A 24,412-nucleotide genomic window follows, 5' to 3' on the forward strand; every position below is an offset into this window, starting at 1 on the left:
AGTTAAGTATTATTGTCTATGTTTCATAACTCACAGAACGCCGACATCGAGAGCGAAGGGAACCAAATGCCAACGCCAGTGGTAAGCAAAATGGGAAAGAACGTCGATTTTGAGTTACTGGTGCAATTGCATGAAAGTTCAGAAAGTAACATACCCTTCTTTGCACATTAAATATATCGAAAGAGTACGAGACACTTGAAATATTTTAGTTAATTATGAGTGCAATTTATAACTGTAATCCAAGTATCCCATGTTTATCAAAATTAGGTGAGACCTTCGCTGAAACATTACTGTAGCGTGCAAGTGCATCATGAAATACAAATATTGCATGGGGACAAGGGGAGTTGCATGAGAAATAAGATCGAATTTTGCGTCACATAAACATGGTATGATAACACACTAGAATAGCACCGACATATTTTGCCGTATTTTTCATCTCTAGACACAACCTACTGGAAGGACACGCCCACCAGCTCGGGAAGTACACGCACCGGTAAGAAGTAACAGCTCACGCTTAAAGCACACGATCGGTTTTACGAGCAGAACAATAGCTTTGTTTAAGTTTGGCGCGTCGAAAACATATATGCTACGTGGATAATGTTTTAATATGCTAATCAACTTACGAAATATCGCTCATTTGCGGCTCACAATATTTCGGATAAAACAGGGCGCGTCAGAGAAAACAAGAATAGAATAGGAGATTTAGGATTGCTTGTCTGTCGAAACACAGCTGGACGGATGTAGTACCGTTTAAATATAACCCACAAAAGGTACAGCGCAAATGCTTGCTTAAGTTCCCTTAAAGTATTGATTGTGCTTCGCTGCTAGCACCACAGGTCGCGACAAAAAACCTTCCAAACTACTTTTGCGAAACCGAAGACATTTCTCTACGGGTCAACTAAACCCAGCGGTTAACCAATGAAACAAAATTTAACTTACAGGCGTACAACATTGCCACAGACAACCACTTTAATTTAGACACTACTTCCTTTGGCAACGATGCTCCGCGTAACACATTCCGTCAGCAATGGTAAATGAATGCTTTTTCTACGTTAGCAACGCCTGTGTTTAATTATCGACTCTTATAAGTGCTATAAAACCACCTAGATAACGTCTCACATTTCTTGTATCATCACCTTGCCGTGATGATTGTCATCACCTTGCCGTGATTACAATCTTCCGTGACCCTGTCAGGTCTGTGCACCTGTGGGAAACCAGAAATAAAAAAAAAATCCCCTGCTCCACTCCGGGCTTTTCCGGTCGCTCCACACTTCGTGACGTAACCTGGGTAAGGGCTGCCGATTGGTCGGCCTACGAGGGATGATAGTGCCAACGTGAGGAGAGTAGCAGCTGTGCTCTGGAAAGGGACGGCGGATTGCCCATCGTGTTTGACTTAACATTTTATCTAGCTTCGATTTTATCCGGCGTCGCTGGGAGTGTGAGCAGTGGATGAACAGTGGATGATTCTTTCTTCGGGCGTGTGGATGCGACTTGTAGCTTTCGCTGTGATGGATGAAGCTTTTGAGAGGGCGCTGTGGAGAGGGGAGAGCACCGGTGGGGAGAGAATCAGCGACCGCAGGCGATAAACCGCGGTGGCCGCATACTCGTTCATGAAACGAACGTAACTTTGCCACTGCATCGCTTCAAAAAATTGTCGTGGCTCTATGTTCGTGGTAAGAGAGAGTACGCAGGTGCCACTGTGCAACACATCTTCGAGCTGAGAGGGGCAAAAGCGTCCGCTTAGCTGTTTTGGTTTCTTTTTATCACAAAACAAAGGACGCTACCTGACTGAGTGTGCAATAAGTTCAGAGATATTTACTTTTGAATTCCACGACTTCCTTGGCGCTGCGTAAAGGTTAATTCTAACAGGTTGACATTAGTGTCCTCTCAGCGCTTCTCTATCATAATAAATGCCTCTCTCTTTACTCTCTTCCAATGACGACTGCAACGTTGCGAAATCATATTGATTTATTGACAGCCCATTATATTTAGTAACAGAAGAGAATATGGGCAGAAAACATGAATGTCGAAAGCCAAATTTGCGGAGTTCCATTTTTAAACCTCGTCTTGTCGATATAGGCTCCTTGGCTGACGACCAATAGTAAAATGTCAATATAATGTGCGGCTTCCTATGTACTTTGCACATGTCACTCAATCGAAAGGGCACCAATGAATCTTTGGTGCACTTTCTAGCGTAGTAGACAAAAGTGAACCGAAAACAGTTACACAAATTATTTCCGGAGAAACCATGTAGCTGCGCGTTTTCAGAGGATGATGTACTCTGCGAAATGAAATTAAGGAAGGATTCTGGACGCCTAATATCGGTTTCACATGGGGCACATTAAACAGTAAATGAAGTTTTAGATCGCGATTGACTGCTTTTCCCAAGCTAGGAAAGTGGTTCAATTGTCATCATGAAATATGATGCCAATTCGGCTCGATAGCGATCGAAACGGTCTTGTGTAACGATTGTAAAGTCCGACATGTAGCACCACATCAACGCATATCCACTACTGCTCAGGTTTAAAATACAAACTGCAAATAAAACTGTCGGAGAATTTCTTGCTCTCCTACTAATGCAAGTCGTTGTAAAACGCAGTTCTGAAAACATTTACGTTAGTGTCCATGAATTCAAATTATCAATTATTACACTTTTTACACAAGATAAACAATACCCTCCAACACTAACCGCAAACACATTGATCATACTGTCACGTGGTGGTGACGTTGAATAACACAGTAGCAATACTGTGAACAACAAAACTAACTTTTATTGGGTGAACATGTGCCCACGAAACAGGCTACACTTATAGCACAACGATAGCGGCGAACACAGTCGGCGATCGTCGAAAATCTGATCAGCGGGTCAAGCGCGTTGGCTTTTATAGATCAGTCGTCGAATGTTCCAGATTAACTGATGGGACCCGCGTGTCTTCCACAAAGTTCTACACCATTCGTGTCACGCGATGAAATCTGATAACACAAGGTTCGGCGACAACAGGCACGCGGATAGAAGCGTCGATAACTTTCCAGAAACGTCGGATACATGCAGGCGCGTCCCTCGCTCTGCGATTACAGTTGTTAAGCGACGAAACGTGGTTGCCCGATAAAGATAAGTACACGTGTCATTACCCCCCTCTTAAAAAGCATCGACCCGATGCTGCAAACAAACGAAAGTAACAAAGAAAAGCACTCGTAGCAAAGAAAACAAACTAAGGAAGTTCATCAGCGTCCGTAAAATGGTTTAAGGCGCACCACGTGGACCACTTCAGATCGTGCGCGGCGCCGCTGTGAGTGCGAAATGCCGCCTGGCACGACCTCATAGTCTAGTGCGCCAATACGTCGGATGACCTTGTAGGGTCCGAAATAGCGTCGCAGCAGCTTCTCACTGAGTCCTCGCCGGCGTATCGGGGTCCATACCCAAACACGGTCGCCGGGCTGGTACTCGACGAAGCGTCGTCGGAGGTTGTAGTGTCGGCTGTCGGTACGCTGCTGGGTCTTGATCCGTAGGCGGGCGAGCTGTCGGGCTTCTTCGGCGCGCTGGAGATAGCTAGCGACGTCAACATTCTCTTCGTCAGTGACGTGGGGCAGCATGGCGTCGAGCGTCGTCGTCGGGTTCCTGCCGTAAACCAGCTTAAATGGCGTGATCTGTGTTGTTTCTTGCACCGCCGTGTTGTACGCAAAGGTTACGTACGGCAGGACCGCGTCCCACGTCTTGTGTTCGACGTCGACATACATTGCTAGCATGTCGGCGAGGGTCTTGTTCAGGCGCTCCGTGAGACCATTCTTCTGCGGATGGTAGGCAGTTGTCCTCCTGTGGCTTGTCTGGCTGTACTGCAGAATGGCTTGGACGAGCTCTGCTGTAAAAGCCGTTCCTCTGTCGGTGATGAGCACTTCTGGGGCACCATGTCGCAGCAGGATGTTCTCGACGAAAAATTTCGCCACTTCGGCTGCGCTGCCTTTTGGTAGAGCTTTAGTTTCAGCAAAGCGGGTGAGATAGTCCGTCGCCACGACGATCCACTTATTCCCGGATGTTGACATCGGAAACGGCCCCAACAAATCCATCCCAATCTGCTGGAATGGTCGGCGAGGAGGTTCGATCGGCTGTAGTAATCCTGCTGGCCTTGTCGGTGGTGTCTTGCGTCGCTGACACTCTCGGCATGTCTTGATGTAATGGGCGACGTCGGCGGTCAGACGCGGCCAGTAATACCTTTCCTGTATTCTCGAGAGCGTCCGGGAGAATCCGAGGTGCCCAGCGGTTGGATCGTCGTGTAGGGCGTGCAGTATTTCTGGACGCAGCGCTGATGATACAACAAGAAGGTAGCTGGCGCGGACTGGTGAGAAGTTCTTCTTCACGATCAGGTTTTTTTGTAGCGTGAACGAAGACAATCCACGCTTAAATGCCCTAGGGACAACGTCGGTGTGCCCTTCCAAGTACTCGACTAGGGCTTTTAGCTCCGAGTCTCCTCGTTGCTGTTCGGCGAAGTCTTCCGCGCTTATTATTCCAAGGAAGGCGTCGTCATCCTCGTCATCTTGCGGCGGTGGGTCAATGGGGGCGCGGGATAGGCAATCGGCATCTGAGTGTTTTCGTCCGGACTTGTAGGTTACAGTGATGTCGTATTCTTGTAGCCTGAGGCTCCACCGTGCCAGCCGTCCTGAAGGGTCTTTTAGGTTAGCTAGCCAACACAACGCGTGATGGTCGCTGACCACTTTGAATGGCCTGCCATATAGGTAAGGGCGAAATTTCGCTGTAGCCCAAACGATGGCGAGGCATTCCTTTTCGGTTGTAGAATAATTGCCTTCCGCTTTTGACAATGACCGGCTAGCGTAAGCTATCACGTGTTCATGTCCATCTTTTCTCTGGACTAGGACTGCACCGAGGCCTAAACTACTGGCGTCAGTGTGGATTTCGGTATCGGCGTGCTCGTCGAAGTGCGCAAGTACGGGCGGCGACTGCATACGTCGTTTTAGTTCTGGAAATGCGTTGGCCTGCGCCGTTTCCCACTTGAACTCGACGTCACATTTAGTTAGCTGTGTCAGCGGCTCAGCGATGCGCGAAAAGTCCTTGACAAATCGCCTGTAGTAGGCACACATGCCGAGAAATCTACGCACTCCCTTCTTGTCGGTGGGCTGCGGGAACTTTGCGATGGCAGCTGTCTTCTGCGGGTCAGGGCGGACTCCAGACTTGCTGATGACGTGGCCTAGGAACAGAAGCTCATCGTAAGCGAAGCGGCACTTTTCTCGCTTCAGAGTGAGCCCTGATGACTTGATGGCCTCTAGTACTGTGGCAAGCCGCCTAAGGTGATCGTCGAAATTTCCGGCGAATACAACGACGTCATCGAAGTAAACGAGACAGGTCTGCCACTTCAATCCTGCTAAAACCGTGTCCATCACGCGCTGGAACGTTGCAGGCGCTGAGCACAGTCCGAATGGCATAACCTTGAACTCAAAGAGGCCGTCTGGCGTGATGAAGGCGGTCTTTTCGCGATCCCTTTCGTCGACTTCTATTTGCCAGTAGCCAGATTTCAGGTCCATCGATGAGAAGTATTTAGCATTGCAGAGCCGATCCAATGCGTCGTCTATCCGTGGGAGGGGGTATACGTCTTTCTTCGTGATTTTGTTCAGTCGACGATAATCGACACAGAAACGTAGGGTTCCGTCCTTTTTTTTCACTAAAACAACTGGAGACGCCCACGGGCTTTTCGACGGCTGGATGATGTCGTCGCGTAGCATTTCGTCGACTTGTTGTCTTATAGCTTCGCGTTCTCGCGTCGAAACTCGGTAAGGGCTCTGGCGGAGTGGTCGAGCGCACTCTTCGATTATTATGCGATGCTTTGCGACTGGTGTCTGTCGAATCTTCGATGATGTCGAAAAGCAGTCTTTGTATCGTCGAAGCAGACTTCTGAGCTGTTGCCGCTTAATCACGGGGAGACTTGGATTTATGTCGAAGTCTGGCTCGGGAACTACGGTTGTCGGGGTGGATGCGACAGAATCCGAGAGGACAAACGCATTGCTCGTTTCCAGAATTTCCTCGATGTATGCGATCGTCGTGCCCTTGTTGATGTGCTTGAACTCCTGGCTGAAGTTTGTCAGTAACACTCTCGTGTTTCCTCCGTGCAGTCGAGCGATCCCTCTTGCGACGCATATTCCACGGTCGAGCAGTAGACGTTGGTGGCCTTCGATGACGCCTTCTACGTCAGCGGGTATTTCGGTGCCGACCGAAATAACAATGCTGGAGCGAGGCGGGATGCTTACTTGATCTTCGAGCACACTCAAGGCGTGGTGACTACGAAGGCTGTCCAGCGGTATCGCTTTATCTTCCGACAGCGTTATTGACTTCGACTTCAGATCGATGATTGCGCCGTGTTGGTTCAGGAAGTCCATACCGAGAATGGCGTCTCGTGAACACTGTTGGAGGATAACGAAGGTGGCAGGGTAAGTCCGGTCATGAATGGTTATTCTTGCCGTGCAGATTCCAGTCGGCGTAATCAGGTGTCCTCCAGCGGTGCGAATTTGAGGGCCTTCCCATGCAGTCTTAACCGTCTTCAACTGGGCGGCGATGTGTCCACTCATGACGGAGTAATCAGCACCGGTGTCCACTAAGGCGGTAACTGCGTGGCCGTCGAGAAGCACGTCGAGGTCGGTGGTTCTTTGTCTGGCGTTGCAGTTAGGTCTTGGCGTCGGATCACGGCTGCGTCGTGTTGAACTGAAACTGGAACGTCGCGTCGTCAAGTCGGTATTCGTCGGTGTAGTCTTGGTTTGCTGACTTCGTCGGGACAGCGGCGTGTCTTCATTAGGTCTTCGATATAGTTTCTTCGTCGTTTTCGTCGGCGGCGGAGGATCTTCGTCAGTTCGACGAACAGCAACCGCACCTCCATCGGTTGCTGCTTTTAGTTTTCCGGATATGGGCTCGCAGAGCGGCCCCGGGCTGGGCCGGTGTATGGTCGGCGCTGCGGCGACAGGTAGCGACCTGGTGACGGCGAACGGGACGGCCTTCGAGGGTTCCACTGAGTAGCGGCGAGGTAATCGGCGATGTCACGTGGGCGCTCGCCAAGCTGTGGACGCGGCGCGTTGACGGCGAAACCTCGCAGTCCCATCTCCCGGTATGGGCATCGGCGATACACATGGCCGGCTTCTCCGCAGTGATAGCATAGCGGACGGTGGTCGGGGGCTCGCCAAATGTCCGTCTTCCTCGCGTAGGTGCGCTGGGCGACGGGTGGGCGTGCTGGCGGCGGCGGCGGCGGACGACGGAATTGCGTCGTTGCAGGGTCCTGGCGTGGTCGCGGAGGGGGACCTTGACGGCGTGCGACGGCGGCGTAGGTCATCGCTTCTGGCTGGGGCTGCGGTAATTGAGGTTGCACCTCAGGAACCCCAAGCGATCGCTGAACCTCATCTTTCACGATGTCAGCGATGGAAGCTACTTGAGGCTGCGACGAAGGCAGGACCTTGCACAGTTCTTCGCGCACAATGGCCCTTATGGTCTCTTGAAGGTCGTCCGAACCCAGTCCTTGGATTGCATACTGCGGCGTGTGCCCCTGGCGGTTATATTGCCGGGTGCGCATCTCCAGAGTTTTCTCGATCATCGATGCCTCTGCAGAAAACTCAGCCACAGTCTTCGGTGGGTTACGAATAAGTCCGGCGAAAAGTTCTTGCTTGACGCCCCGCATCAGGAAGCGAACTTTTTTCTCCTCCGACATTTCCGGGTCGGCGTGCCGGAAAAGACGGGCCATCTCCTCCGTGAAGATCGCGATCGTCTCGTTTGGCAGCTGCACTCTGGTTTCTAGTAGAGCTTGGGCTCGCTCTTTTCGCACGACGCTTGTAAACGTTTGCAAGAAGCCGCTTCGGAACAGGTCCCACGTCGTTAAGGTGGCTTCCCGATTCTCGAACCACGTCCTGGCGGCGTCTTCCAATGCGAAATAGACATGCCGCAGCTTGTCGTCGCTGTCCCAACTGTTAAACTTAGCGACCCTCTCATACGTCTCCAGCCAGCTTTCCGGGTCCTCAAATGTGGAACCGCGGAACGTCGGTGGCTCCCTGGGCTGCTGCAGAACTATTGGGGCTGCTCCCGCTGCCATTGGGGCTGCCTTCTTGGTCGTCTCTGGACGAACTTCTCTGACGCTCTTCTTGGTCGTCTCTGGTAGAATTCCGTGTTCCGGGGGCAGCTGCTGTAGTCCGCGGCTAGCTCGATGTTCCGGGACGGCGCTGGTGTTGTCTTTGCGGTCCGGGCTTGAATTACAGCTTGTCGGGGGCGTCCTGTACATGAACGTAAAGCACCTCCACCAGATGTCACGTGGTGGTGACGTTGAATAACACAGTAGCAATACTGTGAACAACAAAACTAACTTTTATTGGGCGAACATGTGCCCACAAAACAGGCTACACTTATAGCACAACGATAGCGGCGAACACAGTCGGCGATCGTCGAAAATCTGATCACCGGGTCAAGCGCGTTGGCTTTTATAGATCAGTCGTCGAATGTTCCAGATTAACTGATGGGACCCGCGTGTCTTCCACAAAGTTCTACACCATTCGTGTCACGCGATGAAATCTGATAACACAAGGTTCGGCGACAACAGGCACGCGGATAGAAGCGTCGATAACTTTCCAGAAACGTCGGATACATGCAGGCGCGTCCCTCGCTCTGCTATTACAGTTGTTAAGCGACGAAACGTGGTTGCCCCATAAAGATAAGTACACGTGTCAATACATTTCAATTCATTCCACATCTACCTCGTTTCACAGAGAGAAGACGCCGACAACGAAAACAATGAAATTCCAGCCCCAGAGGTAAGAACACATGTGGAGACATCTTTTTGTTAATATTATTCAAACACCATCAAGGCCCATAGGGACATTACATAGGGCTATAACGATAAATCAGTGATACGTACAGTACACCCATTTATGCAGATAATGCATGTGAAAATAAAACAGCACAAGCGAAAAAAAACACGAGAAAAAGAAGTAGAGAAGCTTGAAAGACAACATATCCTAAACATTGAAGACACCTATAGTCAATAAAATGGGTCTTACACAAAATCAAATTTACTTGCGTACTTGATACAAGGAAAATACTTGTTTAAGAGAGGTACGCATTCCAGCAGGTATCGGTACCGCATGTACGGCATATAACCGCATTTACCGCAGGTACTGCATGTAAAAAGGTAACAAAAGCACAACCACAAAATATTTTGTGCGATACAAGGAACTAGATGCTAACCTAAAACAAGGACCATTGCGCAACTAACCTTGAAATAGAGTGAGGAAAAAAGAAAAATTAAATCAGAAATAAAAGCACAGGAAGAAAGATGTCTACGACGAATGAAGAAGCGAATTCTACATGTCCACTTTAAAACAGTGTTGCAGTTTTGCTAGGAAATACTAATGACTTACAGCAGATAAGATTTCCTTTGGTAACATATTCCATTATAAGCGTGAGAAAGAGGGGTTCGTGACTCAAGAAATTAGTACGCACAAGAGAGGGCTGCACTCTACATGATTGGTCAAGGCACGGGAAGATACCATAGGCGGGCTTGATGTGTTATGCGCTGAAAGACGACCTGCAGTGATAAAGCTTGTGAAAATGGGAAAGAAGCCCCATCAGGCTTCCATTTACTAGAGAGGGGAGATTTAGAGATATTTCAATGTTAACTATGCCAGACGTTAGTGAGTAAATTTTCGTAAATAACGAAATTTAGGTAACTATGTAATTAAAGAAAATTTTCAAAATTGGAGAGTTATATTGCATAAGCTGCAGAAAGCACACATTGGTCTGGTGACTGCCATTATTTCTCGACACGATTCACGAAAGGGTTTGAGGACAGGGTTCAATTGCATTTAAATAACCCCTGCATTTATTCGCCTCCAAAGAGTGCATTCCCTAACATTCAATTGTGAAAGCTTTGTGCTGTGGTAGAAAAAAATGATTTCACTGCATCGGATCATCTCATCGGGGATGGTATGCGAAATAGGCTTAAAATTGTTTCATCGGAAGCAACTTCCCGTGGTTACATTTTAGAAGTTCAGATTTATTCTGTATATCATTGATCTGGGTTAGTTAGATGCCCATGACTGACTGAATAATGGGGTTTAAACCAAGTAGAAATAAACGATGGCGAGAACAGGAGATGATTGTTAGGACTGTATGATCTAACTACGACAATACGACTCGTAAAGGTAGAGTTCTTATATAATCTACACCTTCTGCTAATGTCCTTTATTTACACGATATTTATATATCGTATGCAGGCTATAAGAAACGCATAATCCTTTTAAATAACATCAAATTTGCCATCAAGAAGCTACCTATAGCCTCAGATATGATATCGATGATACTTCGCACAAAGAAAATGCCCCATTTTTTTCGTAGGATGAATTGACTTATCAATCTCATCAGAGTTTGAAACTCATATATATAACAATGCTGCTAGAACATAGAACATGCTGGCCCATTTTTTTCCAACTCACACAGAGAGCAGATAACGACATCGAAAGAAATGGCAGACCAACGCCAGTGGTAAGCAAAGTGGCAACGAATGCCAATACTTCATATCTGCATACACTGATTCCGCAAACATTTGTTAACTTCTTACATCTCTTTATTGTCGTACTAGAGATGGAGTAGCTGTCTCACGCAAGAGTAATAAATCCACTTCTTCCTATTTTTCTATCAACAACGGAGCTAAAAAGTATAAATGACTTTATTATCTTTGTTATTTCTGTGTAAAAAGGTACGCCTAGCCACTGTTAACACAGTTACAGAAGGTCTTCGCTGTAATACAGATAACATATAATTGGCCACATCACATAAGGCTGCGAAAAATACAGGCGTATTTCGTGACACTCAAGCATGATGTCATGAATACGGATGACACTCAAACATTTCGCCATATTTTTCGACCCCCAGACACAACCGACCGGAAAGACGCGACTGCCTGCTGAGGATGCGTTGGTACCGGTAAGCCTAACCAGTTATAGTGAAGCACAATAGTGTTGTCGCAGAAAGGCGTAAATGCCGCGATCTAGCAGATGAATGAGCTTACATGGCCTTCTTAATAATATGCTAATTACCATTATAAATCAAGCCATCTTGCTGTTTGGAGCATCTCGGAGGAACGATAAGACATCTGAAAGCCGCTGAAACTAATGGAATGATTATAAGTTTTTATTATTCAATTAGAACATTCTTCAGCTATTTGGATTACAGTACAGAGCTAAGAAATATATAAGATCAATGCTCATGTTTTTTCCTCAGAAGATAATTCTTCCTTGCTGCCTCCTGTATAAAAACGTGGGCATTTTGCCCATATTCAAGTCTGGGCCGCTCATGGTACTTAAGCCAAAACAAGTAACTAATACAAGAAGCCTAACGCAAACTATGTAGTGATGAGCGCAAAAAGTACCTTATATATGGTATCGATGCAAGAGCTTATGCACATTAGAAAAGGGAGCAATTGACATGATTCGCAGTTTAATTTACCACATACACACATCTGCTATTCATTTTGACAGCCACGAAATGGGTCATTTGTTCATAAACCCGGAAGACCGAAGCCGGGGGTAAGTCCAGAAATTCTAATCATAATTTTTGTCTTGGTTCTTTAGTTTTGTAGGAAGTCGTTTCATACATCAACAAAAGGGTTAATCTTGACTCCTAATGTGCTTGACTCCTTTACACCTTGACTAATCTTTAGTGCATGGGAACAAGCGCACCTACATCAATTAAATATAACCGCAAATAGTCAGAGTAGTGTAAACGCAGGCGCAGGCAGCCTCACGAGCTACAACACTCATGCTCTATGTCTGCAACCTAAACGTGAAACCAGTAGAGCGATCGTTATGCCGACCACCTAATTCTGCACAATGATTGATCGCGGGTAATGCCGAGGTCTTTTGCTTTTATAAAAGCGTATTTTCGTCTCCTGGTTTGTCCGGGACGACCGGCGTGTTGCTGCTACTGCTGTAAGACTGTAGATATGCGCAAATCACGGTGATAACCTATTTAACCTGCCGTAATTTATTTGAGATTGTTGGCCCCACTGAATCAGCGAGGGGACTTCTGCTGTCGGATCTCTTGATGCTGATTATATTCTTGAGTTTACTTTGCGAGAGGGTCTGTTCCCATTGACAATAATAGGGTCGCGAAGCGCTGAGGTGCTGAACGGACGATTACATAGGTGTATTCAGAAGTCACGCTGAGCAGTGGACACATGGCGCGAGCTTTTCGAAATAGTTTGTAACTGTGTCCTCCTCATCCATGAATTCCTCGATGGCTCCTCCGGACCCTATGCGGTTCATGTTGTACATGCTGTACATTAGGTCGGAACGGATTTTTTATCATGTCTTCACTGAGGCTGGTGTTTTGTGCGAACATTGCAAAGCACAGCCTGTGGTCTGTGAAAAGGGGCCACTGGGCCCCATGAAGCAACACTAGTGCCCTCTGTGAATGCCTTTTGAATACACAATCTTCGCACTCTGTCTGTCAGTTTCGCTTTGCCCGGTCAGTGGAGATAGTGAATTGGCTTCTAAACGTACCCCAACCAGCCTAGTTTTGCACACTCCGCATAATGTTCCCGCTTTTTAGTCTGGAAGCGCTAACCTCTCCACAAAATCTCATGAATGAGCGAAAGGGAAAGGTTCAGACCAATTTTACTTTCTTCTAACAATACTTGCTTATTTTGATAACGAAAAAACGAAAAGAAAGGTTGATTTCAAAGGAACGTACGTAATATGCTTATGACCTCAGCAATCTTTATGACCCCAACACCTCGCGAACTTATCCGGCCGTTCAGCGTTCTGTTGTCGATAGCGCGTCTCGTGACTCGAAAGCGTGGCGGCCGCCTGCTGCATCCGAAACGATTGCTTCATTAGCGGTGGGCAACCATTTGGGTTGAAATCACGCTCGTCGGGTTTCATAAGAATCAGAGAGCGGTAGCGGCTACCAACGCCCCCTATCTGTACTCTACACTAATATTCCGGGTGCTTTCAGCGAAACAGATTATGTCAGCGCAGCTATCAACACGTGCGATGCTGACATGGTAGCACTTACCGAGATAAGGGTAAATGCTGTTATGTGACGGCTAAATTTTTACCCATACCAAGACTTCCAATGTCTATCTTTGTGACAGGGCTGGAAGACAAGGGGGAGGGACATTGCTCACCGTTTCGGCCAGTCTGACATCATTTCGCATAATTATCGCATGTAATGTGGAATCTGACTGGCATGGTGCCATCTTGAAAAAGAAAACCTACACGATCGGTGCGTGCTCTTGTCCACCTCATGAAGCCATTTCATTGGTCAATAAATTTCATGACCCCAATACCTATGCCCTGATTCGATACACATCATCCTTACTAACTCTCATAGTTGACTTTACCTACCAGGCAGTAAACTGGACATTGGCACCGTCATGTTGCACACCGTATTCTTCGCTTTTCCCCGAGCGTTCCTTGATAGTTGTTCTGTTTCCAATTTTACTCAAATCGTTAATGCTCCAAAACGCGCTGTCGGCAGTTCTGCAAACCTTCTTGACCTAATTCTGACCACTAGCCCCGATATGGTAGGAACGGTAACTTTCGTGCCCGGACTAAGCGATAACTGTTTACTTTCAATGTCATGCGTGCTTCATTACGTCCCCAGATGCGAAAAAATCGAACGTTTATGTTTGACTACAACAAGGCAGACTTTGAAAGCATCAATAGTGAACTTTCGCTTTTTCTTGTTAACTACCTGCATGCTTTTGAATAGCGTTTGGAGGAGAACTGGGACCTGTTTACTAACCTAGTTTTAAATCTTACAAAGGCGTACACTCTCCAAGAAATAATAAAACGCGCCACGGTTTAACTCATCTTTAAACCGCCTTTCTAACAGGAAAAAGTGCTTATTTAGGAATGCCAAATTGCGGGTATCTGACGAGCGTTGGCATTCGTACACTATCCCACCTGACATCTACACTGAAGCTGTCATTTGTGCAAAATCTGATTTCATGAAAAATACACTGCCCACAATGCTTATCAGTAATTTTTGGAAATTTTTGAGCATCTCAACTAATACCCACCGCGGCAATTAGATCTCTTTAGTTCGCAAGAATCGCTTACCTGTGCCTAATCATATCCATTTCGAATGATGGATTTAGTCTGAGCTTTTCATCCCCAAGAAATATTTCATTACCAACACATCCTTTCTCCGAATTCTTCAGTACGCAGCCAAAAGGAATAGATTTTCTAAGGCTCATTGACAAAACGAAACTTTCATGTTCCTGTAGTGTTTACAGTATAAATGCAAGATTCCTCAAACAAACAAAGATGAATTCCTTTTTTTTCTTACTAAAATATTTCGACACTCATTTAGTACGGGTATTCTCCCGAGCATTGAAAGCTGGCGAAAGTGATTCTACTTCATAAGTAAGTTATAAGCAATAACCCCTTAATTAACGCAGCATTTCTCTCACCAGAATACTTCGCAAAATTCTTGAACATGTCATCTACTTACACCTTCTAGCTTGCTTGTTTCGAACTCTTTTTTGGCACAACATGGATTTATAATGTCAAACTCTTGCGGCTCTCACCCCTTGAGTTTTACTCATTCCATGCTAACTCTTGTCGACAATAGTTCTTTACCTGATTGCATCTTCCTCAATTTCTCTACAGCAGTTGATGTAATTCATCAACGTCTTGTTTTTAAAATCAGGTACTCTAATACTGACGTAAATCTTCTCATCTCGATAGCATTTTTTTAAAGGAATGGTTGCAGTACGCGTTCCCTAACAACAATTCATCGTTAGCATCTGTCACTTCAGGCGTACCACAGAGTCCCGTCTTGGGCCCTCTTCTCTTCTTAGTTTATATCAATAAGCTTCCTAACTTCGTGGCTTCAACTAACCACTCTTTCGCCGACGAATGCGTTATTTATCGCAAAATAGCTTACCGTCCCAATGTTTTCGCATCACATACCGACACGAACAGTTCAGTTAAATGGTCTAATACATGGGCCATCGATTTAAAGGTTAAAATGTAAAGTTATGCCAGTATGATGCAATAATCCCGATACTCCTGATTGCTATGAAGTAAGCAGCATTCCTTTAGATCTTGTTACCTTTTACAAGTACTTACGTTTCCATATAGCTAATTATCTTAGCTTGAAGCCTTATATCAATTATATAATCAACAACAGTTATTGCACGCTTGATTTCTGCTAAACGCACTTGCTTCTGCTAAACTTATTGTGAACGTGCGTTGAAAATTAGAATATGCCTTTGCAATTTGGAGCCCCGGTTTCACGAACTGAACATCTTCACTCGAGAAGATCCAGAATTATTCGGCGCGTTTCATTTTTTTTAATTACAATCGTACTGGCAGCACAACTTCAATGAAACTAACGCTATCATTGCCATCTCTTGAGCTCCGTAGCAAAATATCTCGCCCTCAGCCTTTTTCACCAAATTTGTCATCACGAGGAATTTAAACATGCTTTTATTTCACAACCATATTATCGCTTATCCCGCATCGACCATCCTTACAAATTAAACGTCATCAGTTCTAAAACCAATGACATTTTTGCATTCTTTTCTACCTCGTGCATCGACAGAGTCGACTCACCTTCCAACCATAGTATCAATATCAGATCACGATTCATTTCATTATACTCTGATGCGATATCTTTATGCTGATCCCTAACATTTTATTTCTTTATTTTTGACACAGCTATCAGGTTTTTAGTGCGTTATATTCGGTGTATAGGTAGTCCCACTTGCGATTGTTCTTTGCTGATCATCATTTATTCTCTTTATCAATTGCTTCTACTTTAATATATACTTGTATCTTTACTTTTCTCTCGTAGTTGACTCTATGGATTGCATTTTGTTTCAGTAGTCTTAATTGTATTCGTAAAATTTTCTCTGTATGTTGTGTACCTCTCCCCCCTGTAATGCGCATACCCTTGAGAGTAATAAAATGAAATGAAAAATGACATAACTGACTCTCAAGGCATCAAAACCCTTCCACAATGTGATACACTGGTCGGAACGACAGAATAAAAGAAATCAGAGAAAGGAAAGCAAGGACTAAGATGGTTCAGCGTGTTTTACACTGCAATTATTATACAGGAGCGTCACAGAAATGCAATTAATACTAATACTCAGAAGAACAAATGGTGCAAAAGCACAGAAGCAATTCATTGCCACATCAAAAGTGGCCTAATTAAACTAGTGGAATTTTCAAGTCAAAGGTACACCGACAAACGATGCTACGTGCATGAGTCAACATTTTACATCCTAATTGTCATTTCACATCAATCTGTAGAGTAGTGTTATGTTACGGCCACTTTAATGAGGGCCCCACCATATTTTTCTGGGATTGTACACGCTCGCTCAGCAACGAATACGAAAAAGTACACTTGCTTACCTCCTAACGTCTACAGAAAGTCATTAGCGTCCCGTCGCTTTAGGACAATGATTCCATTCCCATTAGGAGAACAACCACGATCTGCCTGAGTGTGTTGCAATGTTAGAATAAATGCTGTGCGAATGCGAAAATGTTTTTCAAATCGCGCAAAAACCTCGTCATAACACGCTCACGTTGAATGGAGTCAGCGACACTTTGAAACGAAATTGCATTCGTTTGTCGCAGTTATTGATGGGGCATCACGATTTGGGACAGTAAAACCTATATTAGCAGTGACATATGTGGGAAACGAAATGAAAGACGTTCGATGTCTAAATGTTGGTAAAATTCTTTTAAATTAGATTGTTATATTATTTAGAACACACAAAACAAAAAAAAAGATAAACCAAACCCACATTTTAGAATTTTTTTCTAAATGGTATCTTTTACCCACCACACAAAGCAAAGTTTTATAGTGGATAGAGTAGTGCCACACTGAATCAGAAGACACACTAATCAAGAAAGCTATTGCGGCCAGCAGGCATAAAATGTGTGATGGTTAGCATAAACGAAATTTATTTAAGTTGCCGTATGAGCAGTGCACACATAAAATACATCAATCTCATATACAGTGAAACGGCATGTTTTCACCCAATAGTTTAACATTCTTGTCTATGTTTCACAACTCACAGAACGCCGACATCGAGAGCGAAGGGAATCAAATGCCAACGCCAGTGGTAAGCAAAATGGGAACGAACGTCGATTTTGAATTACTGGTGCGATTGCTTGAAAGTTCAGAAAGCAAGAGACCCTTCTTTGCACATTTAATATATCGAAAGAGTACCAAACAGAGGAAATATCTTAGTTATTTATGAGTGCTATTTATAACTTTAATGCAAGTATCCCGTGTTTTCCACAATTAGGTGAGGCCTTCGCTGAAGCATTACTGTAGCGCGCAAGTGCCTCATGAAATACAAATATTGCATGCGGACAAGAGGAGTTGCATGAAAAATAAGATTGACTTTCGCGTCACACAAACATAGTACCATTACACATAAGAATAGCGGCGATATATTTGGCCGTATTTTTGATCCCTAGACACAACCTACCGGAAGGACACGTCCACCTGCTCCGGAAGTAAACGCACCGGTAAGAAGTAACAGTTCACGCTTAGAGCTCACGATCATTTTACGAGCAGAACAATAGTTTTTGTTTAGGTTTGGCGCGTAAGAAAGCATATATACTGCGTGGATAATGTTTTACCATTCTAATCAACTTCCGAAATTACGCTCATATGCGGCTTACAATATTTCGGAAAAAGCTGGGCGCGTCAGAGAAAACATGAATACAATAGGAGGTTTAGGGTTATTTGTCTGTCAATGCAGGACTGGCTGGATTTAGTAGCATATAAATATAACCCACGAAAGGTACAGCGCAAATGCTTGCTTAAGTTCTCTCAAAGCATTGATTGTGCTTCGCTGCTAGCACCACAGGTCGCGACAAAAAAACCTTCCAAACTACTTTTGGGAAACCGAAGACATTTCTCTACGGGTCAACTAAACCCAGCGGTTAACAAATGCAACAAAATTTAACTTACATGCGTACAAGATCGCCACAGACAACCAGTTTAATTTAGAAACTACCACCTTTGACAACGATGCCCCGCGTAACACGTTCCGTTAGCAATGGTAAATGAATGCTTTTTCTACGTTAGCAACGACTCTGTCTAATTATGGACTTTTGTAAATGCTATAAAACCCCCTAGATAACATCTCACATTTTTTGCATCATCACCTTACCATGATGATTGTCATCACCTTGCCGTGATTACAATCTTCCGTGACCATGTCAGGTCTGTGCACCTGTGGGAAGCCAGAAATTTTAAAAAAATCCCTTGCTCCTCTCCGGGCTTTTCCGGTCGCTCCACACTTCGTGACGTAACCTGGGTAAGGGCTGCCGATTTGTCGGCCGACGAGGGACGATAGTGCCAACGTGAGGAGAGTACCAGCTGTGTTCTGGAAAGGGACGGTGGATTGCCCATCGTGTTTGACTTAACATTTTATCAAGCTTCGATTTTAACCAGCGTCGCTCGGAGTGTGAGCAGTGGATGAACAGTGGATGATTCTTTCTTCGGGCGTGTGGATGCGAGTTGTAGCTTTCGCTGTGTTGGATGAAGCTTTTGAGAGGGCGCTGTGGAGAGGGGAGAGCACCGGTGGGGAGAGAATCAGCGACAGCAGGCGATAAATCGCGGTGGCCGCATACTCGTTCATCAAACGACAGTAACTTTGACACTACTGCATCACTTCAAAAAATTGTCGTGGCTCTATGTTCGTGGTAAGAGAGAGTACGGAGGTGCCACTGTGGAACACATCTTCGAGCTGAGATGGGCAAAGGGGTCCGCTTTGCTGTTTCGGTTTCTTTTTATCACAAAAGAAAGGATGCTACCTGACTGAGTGTGCAATAAGTTCAGAGATATTTACTTTTGAATTCCACGACTTCCTTGGCGCTGCATAAAGTTTAATTCTAACAGGTTGACATTATTGTCCTCTCAGCGCTTCTCTATCATGATAAATGCCTCTCTCTTTATTCTCTTTCAATGACGACTGCAACGTCGCGAAATCATATTGATTTATTGACAGTCTATTATATTTAGTAACAGAAGAGAATATGGGCAGACAACATGAATGCCGAAAGTCAAATTTGCGGAGTTCCATTTTTAAACCTCGACTTGTCGATATAGGCTCCTTGGCTGACGACCAATAGTAAAATGTCAATATAATGTCCGGCTGCCTATGTACTTTGCACATGTCACTCAATGGAAAGGGCACCAATGAAACTTTGGTGCACTTTCTAGCGTAGTAGACAAAAGTGAACCGAAAACAGTTACACAAATTATTTCCGGAGAAACCATGTAGTCGCGCATTTTCAGAGGATGAGGTACTCTGCGAAATGAAATTAAGGAAGGATTCTGGACGCCTAATATCGGTTTCACATGGGGCACTTTAAACATCAACTGAAGTTTTCGATCGCTATTGACTGCTTTTCCCAAGCTAGGAAAGTGGTTTAATTGTCATCATGAAATATGATGACAATTCGGCTCGATAGCGATTGAAAGGGTCTTGTGGTAACGATTGTATGAGTCCGACACATAGCACCACAGAAACGCATTTTCACTACTGCTCAGATTCTAAATACAGACTACAAATAACGCTGTCAGAGAATTTCTTGCTCTCCTACTAATGCAAATCGTTGTAAAGCGCAGTTCTGAAAACTTTTACGTTAGTGTCTATGAATTCGAATTATCAATTATTTCACTTTTTACACAAAATAAACAATACCCTCCAACACTAACCGCCAACACATTGATAATACATTTCAATTCATTCCACATCTACCTCGTTTCACAGAGAGAAGACGCCGACAACGAAAACAATGAAATTCAAGCCCCAGAGGTAAGAACACACGTGGAGACATCTTTTTGTTAATATTATTCAAACACCATAAATGCCCATAGGGACATTACATAGGGCTGTAACAATAAATCAGTGATACGTAGAGTACACCCATTTATGCAGATAATGCATGTGAAAATAAAACAATAAAACAGCACAAGCGAAAAAAACACGAGAAAAAGTAAGAAGTAGAGAAGCTTGAAAGACAACATATCCTAAACATTGAAGACACCTATAGTCAATAAAATGGGTCTTACAGAAAATCAAAGTTACTTGCTTTCTTGATACAAGGAAAATACTTGTTTAAGAGAGGTACGCACACCAGCAGGCATCGATACCGCATGTACGCGATGTAACCGCATTTACCGCAGGTACTGCATGTAAATATGAAACAAAAGCACAACCACAAAATATTTTGTGCAATACAAGGAAGTAGATACTAACCTAAAACAAGGACCACTGCGCAAGGAACATCAAAATAGAGTGAGGAAAAAAGAAAAATTCAATCAGAAATAAAAGCACAGGAACAAAGACGTCTACGATGAATGAAGAAGCGAATTCTACATGTGTACTTTAAAACAGTTTTCCAGTTCTGCTAGGAAATACTAATGACTTAGAGCAGATAAGATTTCCTTTGGTAACATATTCCATTATATAGCGTGAGAAAGAGGGGTTCGTGACTCAAGAAATTAGTACGCACAAGAGAGGGCTGCACTCTACATGATTGGTCAAGGTACGGGAAGATACCATAGGCGGGCCTGATGTCTTTTGCGCTGAAAGACGACCTGCAGTGATAAAACTTGTGAAAATGGCAAAGAAGCCCCATCAGGCTTCGATTTACTAGAGAGGGGAGATTTAGAGGTATTTAAATGTTAGCTATGCCAGACGTTAGTGAGTAAATTTTCCTAAATAACGAAAACTAGGTAACAACGTAATTAAAGAAATTTTTCAAAATTGGATAGTTATATTGCATGAGCTGCAGAAAGCAAACATTGGTGTGGTGACTGCCATTATTTCTCGACACCATTCACGAAAGGCTTTGAGGACAGGGTTCAATTGCATTTAAATTCCTAACAAAATTAAATTTAAAAAAAAATTAAAAAAATTAATTAAGGGAAATTAAATTAAATTTAAATTCCCTAACATTCTGTTGTGAAAGCTTTGTGCTGTGGTAGAAAAAAATTATTTCACTGTATCGAATCATCTCATTGGGGATGGTATGCGAAATAGGCTTAAAATTGTTTCATCGGAAGGAACATCCCGTGGTTACATTTTAGAAGTTCAGATTTTTTCTGTATATCATTGATCTGGGTTAGTTAGATGCCCTTGACTGACTGATTAATGGGGTTTAAACCAAGTAGAAATAAACGATGGCGAGAACAGGAGATGATTGTAAGGACTGTATGATCTAACTACGACAATACGACTCGTAAAGGTAGAGTTCTTATATAATCTAGACCTTCTGCGAATGTCCTTTATTAACACGATATTTATATACCGTATGAAGGCTATAAGAAACGCACAATCCTATAAAATAACATCAAATATGCCATCAAGAAGCTACCTACAGCCTCACATATGACATCGATGATACTCTCGCGCAAAGAAAATGCCCCATTTTTTCGTAGGATGAATTGACTTATCAATCTCATCAGAGTTTGAAACTCATATATATAACAATAAAAAGCAAGAACATGCTGCCCTATTTTTCCCAACTCACACAGAGAGCCGATAACGACATCGAAAGAAATGGCAGACCAACGCCAGTGGTAAGCAAAGTGGCCACGAATGCCAATACTTCATATCTGCATACACTGATTCCACAAACATTTGTTAACTTCTTACATCTCTTTATTGTCGGACTAGAGATGGAGTAGCTGTCTCACGCAAGAGTAATAAATCCACTTCTTCCTATTTTTTTTATCAACAACGGAGCTAAAAAGTATAAATGACTATATTATCGTTGTTATCTTGGTGTAAAAAGGTACGCCTAGCCACTGGTAGAAAAATTACTGAAGGTCTCCGCTGTAATACAGATAACATATGGTCGGCCACATCACAAAAGGCTGCGAAAAATACAGGCGTATTTCGTGACACTCAAGCATGATGTCATGAATACGGATGACACTCACACATTTCGCCATATTTTTGGGACCCCCAGACACAACCGACTGGAAAGACGCGACTGCCTGCTGAGGATGCGTTCGTACCGGTGAGCCTAACCAGTTATAGTGAAGCACAATAGTGTTGTCGCAGAAAGGCGTAAATGCCGCGATCTAGCACACGAATGAAGTTACATGGCCTTCTTAATAATATGCTAATTACCATTATAAATCAAGCGATCTTGCCGTTTGGAGCATCTCGGAGGAACGATAAGAAATCTGAAAGCCACTGAAACTAATGGAATGATTATACGTCTTTATTATTCAATTAGAACATTCTGCAGCTATTTGGATTACAGTACAGAGCTAAGAAAAATATAAGATCAATGCTTATGTTTTTTCCTCAGAAGATAATTCTTCCTTGCTGCCTCCTGTATAAAAACGTGGGCATTTCGCCCATATTCAAGTCTGGGCCACTCATGGTACCTAAGCCGAAACAAGTAACTAATACAAGAAGACTAATGCAAACTATGTAGTGGTGAGCGTAAAAAGTGCCTTATACATGGTATCGATGCAAGAGCATATGCACATTAGAAAAGGGAGCAATTGACATGATTCGCAGTATAATTTAGCACATACACACATCTGCTATTCATTTTGACAGCCACGAAATGGGTCATTTGTTCATAAACCCGGAAGACCGAAGCCGGGGGTAAGTCCAGAAATTCTAATCATAATTTTTGTCTTGGTTCTTTAGTTTTGTAGGAAGTCGTTTCGTACATGAACAAAAGGGTTAATCTTGACACCTAATCTCCTTGACACCTTGACTCCTTGACCAATATTCAGCGCATGGAAACAAGCGCCCCCTTATCAAATGAAATATAATCGCAAACGGTCAGAGTTGTGGAACCGCAGGGGCAGGCAGCCTCACGAGCTACAGCACTCATGCTCAATGTTTGCAACCTCAACACACAACCAGTAGAGCGTTTATGCAGACCACCTAATTCGGTACACTGAATTCTCGCGGGTAATGTAGAATATTTTGCTTTTATAAAGGCGTATTTTTGTCTCCTGGTTTGTCCGTGACGGCTGGCCTGTTGCTGCTACTGCTGCAAGATTGTAAATATGGGCAAATAGGGTTGATAACCTATTTAACCTGCCATAATTTATTTGAGATTGTTGGCCTCACTGAATCAGCAGATGGGACATCTTCTGTCGGATCTCTTGATGCTGATTATACTCTTGAGCTAATTGTGCGAGACGGTGTGTTCCCATGGACAGTAATAGGATCACAAAGCGCTTAGGTGCTGAACGGACGATTACATAGGTGCACTCAGAAGCTTAAACTTTGGGTCTTGCATTAGAGGCGCAGGCCTCCTTTCTGTGATCCCGCTGAGCAGTGGACACATGGCGTGAGCTTTGCGGAATAGTTGGTAACTTTTTCCTAGTCATCCATGAATTCCTCGATCGCTGCTCCGGACCTTATGTGGTTCGTGTTGCACATTAAGTTGGAACAGATTTCTTATCATACCTTCACTGAGGGTGGTGTTTTGTGCGAAAATTGCAAAGGACAGCCTGTGGTGCCTTTTAAATACACAATGTTTGCACTCTGTCTGTCAGTTTCACTTTGCCCTGTCAGTTGAGATTGTGGATTCGCTTCTAAACGTTCCCCAACCAGCCAAGTATTGCACACTCCGCCTAAAGTTCCCGCTTTTTAGTCTGCTGATAATGTTCCCGCTGATAGCAAAAGAAGGAAAAGAAAGGTCGATGTCAAAGGGACATACGTAATATACTATTGACCTCAGCAATGTTTATCACCCCAACACTTCCCGAACTTCTCCGGCCGCATCAGCGTTCTCTTCTTGATAGCGCGTCTCATGAATCGAAAGCGTGGTCGCCGCCTGCTGCATCCGAAACCACTGCTTCATGCGCGGTGGGCAACAATTTGGGTTGAAATCTTGCTCGTCGGGTTTCATAAGAATCAAAGGAGGGTAGCGGCTACCAACGCCCTCTATCTGTCCTCTACACTAATATTCCGAGTGCTTTCAGCGAAATAGATTATGTCAGCGCAGCTATCAACACGTGCGATGCTGACATGGTAGCACACACCGAGACATGGGCAAATCCTAGTGTATGTGACGACGAAATTTTTACCCGTACCAAGCCTTCTAGTGACTATCGCTGTGACGGGGCTGGAAGACAAGGGAGAGGGACATTTCTCACCGTTTCTGCCAGTCTCAAATCATTCCGCACTAATATCACCATGTAATGTCGAATGCATCTGGTGCGGTGTCATCTTGAACAATAAAACACACATAATCGTGCGTGTTACCGTCCACCTCATGCAGCCTTTTCATCGGTCAATAAATGTCATGACCCCATTAAGTCTGCCCTGATTCGATACACATCAACTCCAATAACTATTATAGGCGACTTAAACTACCAGGAAGAAAACTGTATATCGGCACCATCATGTTG

The 24,412-nt window shown here is 44.3% G+C and overlaps 1 protein-coding gene across 1 annotated transcript in view; it reads left to right on the forward strand.

The window, feature by feature from the left end:
• LOC139050135 (mucin-4-like) overlaps positions 1-24,412 on the forward strand; it is a 187,511-nt gene that overhangs the window by 109,993 nt on the left and 53,106 nt on the right. Inside the window, exons 49-54 of the mRNA XM_070526349.1 lie at positions 37-81; positions 443-493; positions 8,743-8,787; positions 10,472-10,516; positions 21,994-22,044; positions 22,599-22,646. Coding sequence (XP_070382450.1) covers positions 37-81; positions 443-493; positions 8,743-8,787; positions 10,472-10,516; positions 21,994-22,044; positions 22,599-22,646 — 285 coding nt within the window. The remainder of the gene's footprint in view (positions 1-36; positions 82-442; positions 494-8,742; positions 8,788-10,471; positions 10,517-21,993; positions 22,045-22,598; positions 22,647-24,412) is intronic.

Source organism: Dermacentor albipictus, chromosome 9 (genome assembly GCF_038994185.2).
Source record: "Dermacentor albipictus isolate Rhodes 1998 colony chromosome 9, USDA_Dalb.pri_finalv2, whole genome shotgun sequence".
NCBI classification, from domain to species: Eukaryota; Metazoa; Arthropoda; class Arachnida; order Ixodida; family Ixodidae; genus Dermacentor; species Dermacentor albipictus.